Genomic DNA, 7,820 nt, shown 5'->3' with positions numbered 1-7,820 from the left:
ATGGATAACAGGTGACATGCAAATGCCACCCTCATCTTTAAAAAGAATGCTTAAGACAAAACTAGGAAAGGAAGCACACTCTGCTAGCCAGGGGTCAAATCTCTTCTGCCTTTGTATCTCCAGGATTCAGAACAGGGCCTCACACACAATGCTCAAGATATGTTGAACAAACGACATGCTACCTTTACATATCTGAAGCTTTGTCAAGTAGATGCAGGATTAAACTTAACAGTTCTAAGTGGGACAAAGTTCCCAGTTTCAAGGGGATATGCAAAAATGGAGACAGAATTCAAGGAACAAAGAGCAGTTAGAGCTGTCTCAAGATGGGAGTGGGCAATCATCAGGGAGGTAGGAGTTCCCCATCATTGAAAGCACTCACTGATTTCAGTGAAGTATGAATCAGAAGGAAGCATGAGAATAAACTTAGGCCCTCATCTCACTGTGATGGTTTTCCATGGTTACCTTGCCTCCAGCCTAACGTCTTATTTGTCTCCCATACATTTGGTGCAGGTGTAGGGAGGTGGGAGTGGGTGGGTAATGGAGAAAGGAGAGGTGGATGTTAACAGTAAATGGCAGCGAGGAAGCTGAGAGTTCTCCATTCTCTTTCTAGGAAGCCTCAACTCCTTAACTCCTACCAACTCAGAAGTCAAGACTAGAAACCTTACACTAGTTCTATGACACCCGCACAGAAGGCTTTTACAGCTGCTCTGGGAACTAACTGCCATTAACAGCATTACTCAGGAAAATACATTTCAGCTTCCCAATGACTGAGTTACAGATAACCTTACACAACATAATCCATTAAATTGGAAACTACATAAACTTGCATCATTCTCATTCATCTCAATTTTTTTTTTTTGCAACAAAATAGGAGAAATTTGTTATTATCAGGTTCACTTGATGGTGACCTGTTTAATTTCTAACAATTCTAAATTTGTGATCAAGTTAATCAGCAGGCAAATTACCTAAACTTTAGACTTCCTAAAATACCCTTCCTCAATCACTGCCAATACTATGCAAGTTGGCATAAAAACTCAAGTTTGTAAAATTGAGAAAAGGAGGTGACTTTTAGATAAAGAAGAAGTAGAAATGTTGACATTAGAATTTCCTTCCCTCTCACAACGCAGATTCAGTGTAAGCACATATCAAAATTAACTCCCTGTGACTGGAGGTACCCTTGAACTGTCTACCATGATGTTTTCATCATCCAGGGGATACTAAAGCCAGCTGGGTGGGGAGAGAGGCAGTCTTAATGATCAAGACACAGGAGAGCTGTCATGTCATGACTGCTGCCACCAGAAAACAAAGAAAACATGCAGCCTCCACACACACAGGAACCCAGTAGCAGTGGCAGAAATTACAACACAAATACATTTCTCATGCAAAATAGGACAAATGGTAAACATTTACACAATATAAACACTGTGCTGAAAATTAAGCTTCCTTTTTTGGGGTACCACTGTGATTATGTGGTTTCAATGAGGGTTAATACCACCTATTTAACTTGCAACTCTGTAAAACCATGACGAAGACAGTATAGAGAAAGCATGTTGGTACAACCCGGATGTGTGGAAGGCTACTATGAAAAAATGGAAACAGGAATGACAGAAGTATACTTTCTTTTATATACAAAAACGAACGCCCAAAAAATGGTTTGTTGACGTAGCTATCAACAAGATGTTAAATTATTTTTCCTTTGCTTTGGTTAAAACAGCCCAGGAACGGCAATCAGTTTCCCTTTGACTAACAGCATGTAAACACAGTGACAGGACTACTCTTAGGAAAGAATAAACAACTTTTAAGAAAAATTAAATTAATTTTAAACTAAATTAAACATTTTACCAATAAATAAGTCTCTTAAAAAGGTAGCAACTTCATCCTACAATCTTGGGCATAACATATACATCACTTTAAAAAATAAAATTTCTCCCACAATAGTAATTACAGGTGTTAATGCAACAAGCTATGAAATGAAATTACTTTAATGCATCTTTAAAAAAACCCTAGCAACCAAAAATAAATTTTAAAAATTGACATTCTTCTAAGATTGTACATTCTAAAATAATTGACTAACACTTTATTACAGAACATAATTCAAATTATTGTTGGTATTTCAACATATCCCTAAAGAAATGATAAAAAAAAAATTTTGTACACCAAAATTGGAACAGTGTTTATAATTCTGTTTACAGCTATGAAAAGGCAATCAACTTCTACTTAAAACTGTAACCAGTGATGAAATATACTTCAGAAACATAAACATTTGGTCTGACAATCTTTAATATTGGTTAAAAACAGACTGATGTTTGTTGCTGATGGAAGTTATTTTAATCCAATGTGCAAAAAAAGTGCAGCTGTCTACTTTTACTTGAGATACATAAGACCAACACTTTTATACTATTTACACACTTAAAAGGCTTTAAATGTATTAAGTAGGGATATCCCATCTCCTTTATGGATAAATCGTGTGCTGCACAGGGGCCAAAAGCTTGATGACATCATGTTGTTACACAAATGTATCTGAAAAGGCATATCTGTTCTTGTCCTAATTTTGATCCTAAAGAAAAATTCAATTTCAAAATCAATTAAGAATTACCTTGATCTAGAAAATCTTGGAAGCGTTGCAAATGTGAAAACCTCGTGTCTGAGAGCCAGGTTCTTATGCACCCTTTTCTAATCTTCTCACCACTGGTCCATTCCACAAACCCCATCTGTTGCAGAGTGGCACTGCCTCAAGTAACAGGAACAAAAGAACTCAGCCCCCAGACCACCAACACCCCTGTGGGCTTGCTCAGCCTTCGGGAATTGTGACTACGTCTTTGGGGGTAGGTACGGGCAATCAAAGATGGATGAAGAAACACTTCAGCAAAGCAACCATTATTTGTCCACAAAAACTGTGAAAAACAGTGATATAAAACTAACAAACCAATTAGAAATCTAAGACCATTCTGCACTTCCAGAACTTGTTTTCCTATCTGCGCAGCGTTCTCGGCCAACCACCCACCAGTATTTTCTGCATCTACACGAAGAACTTTTATTGAGTTATTAAAAATGCTGTTTTGACCATAAGTCACTTATAATTGTGATGATTAGCAAATCAATTTACTCAATTATCACTCTGTGCAGTGCACCACCAGTGCGGCAAGTGTCATGAGGAATTAAAAATGGACTAGAAGTCTCTCACTTCTGTACTGGACACAGGAGTTCTCAAATTAAAATCGTAAAAAAGAGGGGTGGGAGGGCTTCCTGGCAACATCAATACTAGACACCAGACAGGACAGTGAAACGGTGTGGTCAGAAACAAGGAATGTTATCTTCCTTGAAAAGCTTTAAAAACACCTAACCAAGCACTGCCTTAAGTCCAGTGCGTATAATGCTCCGTAAGATTCCACAAAAATACAGTGACTGGTGTTCATTTATTACGAACAATGCAATCTCAGTCTCCACGGCTCAGGCAAAGTGTTCCTGTCGCATCACCTCTAGCTACAGGCTATTGTTTCCAACTGCTGCTCCGCCTCAGCGGCCATGGCTGCTGCCTGCAACTGTTCTGTTTCGCTCTGGATGGCACTGGGGGTAACCTGCTTCCTTTCACTGTGCATATTGTTCTCATGCCTTTTCAGATCGGAGGCCTTGGCAAAGGCCTTGGTACAGGAACCACACACAAAAGGCTTCTCCCCTCTGTGTCTTCGTTCGTGATCTTTGAGGTGTGACTTGTGTTTGAAGGCTTTGTCACACATGTGGCACGCGAATGGTCTTTCATTGCTGTGAACTCTCTCGTGCTTCTTTAAGTCTGGGGCGCGAATAAAGGATTTCCCACATACCTCACAACTGTAGGGCTTATATCCTGTGTGGATTTTTAGGTGTTCTTTCAGGTGGGCCTGGGTGGTGAAACCTTTCGTACACATTTCACAAACAAATGGCCTGTCCGCCGTGTGGAGTTTTTCGTGTTTCCTCAACCTGCCTTCGTCAGAAAATGTCTTCCCACATGCCTGACAGGCAATTTGCTCCCGATGGTGGCCATAAAGTAAGTACTCAAACTTCATGTCACTGGGAGCTGTGGTCCAACCCGGCGTCTGTTCATCCTTCACTTCACTCATTCCATCATTAAATGTTAAGGCTTGAGGGGTCTGGGACCCCAAATCTTTCGATTCTGGGGTCTCCATGGATTCTACTTCCTGGCCGTAGCAATTCACTTTTCGAACTTCCTCACTCCCTAGCTCTTTCAAGATGGCTTCCTGAACCCTGAGAGTAGTCGTAGGGGACTTGCCGTCCTCCTGACTCGGGGGGGTGCCTTCTACCGTGTCATCAGAAGGACTGTCATCCTGATCTCCAATCTCTTCCACATCATCATCCTGAGTGTCAGCAGCATCTCCAATGGGGCGATTTATTTTGAGGCAATACTTACTTTTTGATTGGCCATTATTTTCATCAGGACTGGATACATCACGCTTCTGCGAACAGAGTTTATCCAAAAATCGGATACCAAGAATCTGACCCGATGACATCATTAAGTTAACATCTTCTTTTTTCACAGAAATCTTTGCCGTGTACATGTAGTTCAGGACCTCTTCAAATATATCAGAACGGAGAAAATCTATTTCTATCACTGAAGAGCTATCCACTTCAAGCTTCTTGAAAAGCTTTTTAAAGTAGGTGCTACAGGCGGCAAGAACACATCTGTGTGCTCTGAATTTCACATCTTCAACGACAATAGCAATATCACAAAATTCTCCTTCTAGGCGTTGTTCATTTAGTGTTTTCAGAAACAGAGTTTTATGATCATCGTCATTATATTTAATGGTTTCAGACATACTGATGAAAAACTCCTACAAAAAATTTTTAAAAAGAAAAGTTTGGTAATTACGAACAATACTCTTCCACGCAGAAAACACAGGTAAGAGTTTCATTTTCTGATCAATTTTTGGTACCTAACCATTTCAGAAAGTCAGTGTTAGGAGTGGTTCAGAATATGAGCAGAAAAGACTGATCCTAACTGAGGGATTTCCATACTGTTACTTCTACCTCTTCAGTTTACTAGGTATTTGCCTCGTATTAAGAGCAGCAACTTTTAGTGAGCACATAATACACGCCAAGCTCTGTTTTATGTACTTTACACGCCTTCACAAAGATAATGATCAAATAACCTTACGAGACAGATATTACTATCCCCACTTTATAGATGAGGTTAGGAACCTGCCAAATATTCTAGTTATTTAGTGGAGAGTTGGTACTCAAATCTAGGCAATGTGGCTCCAAAACTTGTGCTTCCTGACAACCAGAGGTAATAATGACAAATAATTCAGCTTCAAAGTTTAAGAAACAGGTTCAAAGCACAGATCCACTAGTCCCGTCTGCTGCATCTACTCTAATTTCATGTGGAAGAAGATTCAGTAAAAAACCTAACAACGGTCTGTGTTCTATTTCTTTCACCAAAGAAACAAATCACTGTTGCAGACCTGGCAAGGGGTATCATTGCCAAAATATTGCATTTGGTGTTGTCTTCCAGTTTTTCCACACCAGCTTTGGGCCACTTCTGAATGAGGGTTAAGGTTTACTATGACCCTCAGAGAATCAGATGACGTTTGGGAAGACAGTGATGTGTGGCTTCATTCCCTCTCGATGCCAATCTATCTGCCACCAGATAGAAGTGTCATCAAGATGGGATGCACTTGACAAGTGCTGCAAGTATTTTACAAGCAAGAAATTTAGAACTGGCACAAAAGACATCCATCATCATGTAAAAGAACTGATCTTTTTAGAATAATGTGTTCTATATATTTTCTTTTCAAAAACATTGTGTTTTTTTAATTCAGCATAGTAAAAATATGAGGAAAATACACACTTCTCTCAAAGAAACCCAAGTGCTAATGCATAATTGAGATATAATATTTTAAAGCAAACACCAAACCATATTTCCAAGATTTAATATCCAAAGTCATAGTTACCATGAACAACTCAGGCTATTATCTTAATGCTTTAAACACCAAATTCTTCAGATCAGAGTAACTCTGATCAGGAGCTCGCCAGTCCTACAAGAGAAAAGGACACAAAAGAGTAAGGTGGGATCTTCCTCTATGCCAAATTCTGAACGTTTTCAAGAATTGATTTTAAAAAATAAACTTTCCTTTCCTGTCCTGCCATTTGCACATGTACCCGTTTCAGGCTGGGAAGAGACGGGGGGTGGCTGGCAGCATCAGGTCCAGCTCTGAGCTGACATGAGCGAGGACAGGTAAGGGCTGGAGCACTTAGGGCGCAGAGGGGCTGTGCACCAGGAGTGGGAAGGGTGGGTTGGAGAACCACTAAGGATATTCTCCTCACAAAGTCCACGTCCCTATTTGTACAGATGTTGATAGCTACACAAACACAGGGAGGCCAGTAAGTGCTCCCTACCCCCACCATTTCCTGCTGGGTATGTAGCCCTCCACATTTTTCTCCAGGCTCATCTAAACATAGTATATATTTTTAAGAAAGATATAGAAAGCTATAGAAGTACACATACCCAACAGTTAACGGTGGAGGACAGGGAACAGTAGCTGTTTTCTTCTTTGCACACTTCTCTGTGATGTACCACACATCACTTAAACGACACTCGTCTTAAGCCTGCATTTGAGAAATTCAGGGGTTTGCACCTCTATGCCTAAAGGGAGGCTCAAAGAATTCTGGTTATTCTGAGTTTTAATTCTTACCAGAGGGTCTCCATCCTGCAGACTAATATCCTGAAAAACATACAAAGTTTCCTCGACTAAACAATGACCACACAAAGAAAACTCTAGTGTGACAGGACCAAAGGACTGGGCTGCAACAGTCTTACACAAAAACTGTGGTGCAAGCAGGACTCAAACCTAGAGACCAGAGTCCTGAAAACCATCAAAAGTTCCCTCTCCAGAAAAGCGAACACACCAATAAGCTGCCTAAAGTAGCAGGCAGTTTCCTTATCTGCAAAGTGAGAGCTGGACAAAATTATTTCTAAAGCTGTTTCTGACTGACTGTTCCCGAGAGGCACCCCGGCCTGTAGTCACCCCCAAGGGAAGGCGGCCAGGCAAAACCATCCTACCAGGTCACTTTCTACTGTTGTCAGTAACTTTCCCCAGGACTTGTGGGATAAAAGTGCAGGGACTACGGGAGACAGGACTGGCGTGGCCGTACAGTACCCATGGCAACACAGCAGTGTGCTGAATTTTCTTTTTTGGCCGGAGTATTAGTCGGCTCCCATTCTCTCTCAAGATCTCTGAGGAGCATTTTTCTTCTATTGAGGTGTTCCAATTGCTAACTTCTGGTGAGTCAAACTGCAAGATACCCGCTGCCAGGATCTGTGTGGGTGCAAGGAAGGATGTAGCCCCAACCACACCTCCGTAACAAAGCTGCCCCTTTACTAAGGTTCTCCAAACGCGGCCGTTACAAAGGAGGGAGCGGGGGCTCCTGCAAAGCCAAACTTACATAAGCAGCGGCAGCCGCCTCCCCTACCCGAGCAGCCGCGACAATGGCGGCGGCACGACTTCCCTGTTGAAAGCTCGAAACTTCGGGACGGGGAGGAAGCCTTCGGAGCCTCTCCAGGCCTCGCTCCCATTGCTTTCGGCCCGGGAGGTGGAGGAGAGGATAAAGCCGTTTGCATTCCTCCCCAAACAAAAGCCCCCGGCTCGGAGGCCGGCGGTGCAAGGGCCGCTTTCCCTTTCATAATCAGGCTCTCGGCGCAGGCCGGGGTCCACGGCACCAGCGCGGGAGGGAGCACCCGGGCAGCCGCGGCGGCGGGAGCGGGAGCGGGCGTGCGGCCGGGCTCCGCAGCCCCGCGCCGCGCCCCGCGAGCCCGGAGCTCGCGCCCC

The 7,820-nt window shown here is 42.4% G+C and overlaps 2 protein-coding genes across 10 annotated transcripts in view; one reads left to right on the top strand and one right to left on the bottom strand.

Annotated features, from left to right (window-relative positions):
* Positions 1–1,602: 1,602 nt before the first annotated feature.
* ZBTB14 (zinc finger and BTB domain containing 14) overlaps positions 1,603–7,820 on the bottom strand; it is a 7,036-nt gene continuing 818 nt past the window's right edge. The window contains exons 1-5 of one of the 9 annotated variants that reach the window (XM_046672170.1): positions 7,438–7,814; positions 6,687–7,310; positions 6,500–6,600; positions 5,946–6,029; positions 1,603–4,826 (exon numbers count right to left, since the gene is read on the bottom strand). In XM_046672170.1, the coding sequence (XP_046528126.1) occupies positions 3,480–4,826; positions 5,946–5,948 (1,350 nt within the window). In that variant the 5' untranslated portion in view covers positions 5,949–6,029; positions 6,500–6,600; positions 6,687–7,310; positions 7,438–7,814 and the 3' untranslated portion in view covers positions 1,603–3,479. Of the gene's footprint in view, positions 4,827–5,945; positions 6,030–6,499; positions 6,601–6,686; positions 7,414–7,437; positions 7,815–7,820 lie in introns of those variants that run through there. The other 8 variants (XM_046672171.1, XM_046672174.1, XM_046672172.1 and 5 more) reach the window with 8 other exon arrangements.
* The window catches only part of LOC124244549 (translation initiation factor IF-2-like), a 3,706-nt gene continuing 2,101 nt past the window's right edge, over positions 6,216–7,820 (top strand). The window contains exons 1-3 of the mRNA XM_046671174.1: positions 6,216–6,229; positions 7,197–7,276; positions 7,378–7,802. Of these exons, the coding sequence (XP_046527130.1) occupies positions 6,216–6,229; positions 7,197–7,276; positions 7,378–7,802 (519 nt within the window). The remainder of the gene's footprint in view (positions 6,230–7,196; positions 7,277–7,377; positions 7,803–7,820) is intronic.

This window comes from Equus quagga, chromosome 9, assembly GCF_021613505.1.
Source record: "Equus quagga isolate Etosha38 chromosome 9, UCLA_HA_Equagga_1.0, whole genome shotgun sequence".
NCBI classification, from domain to species: Eukaryota; Metazoa; Chordata; class Mammalia; order Perissodactyla; family Equidae; genus Equus; species Equus quagga.
This window is presented reverse-complemented; position numbering and strand designations above follow the sequence as displayed.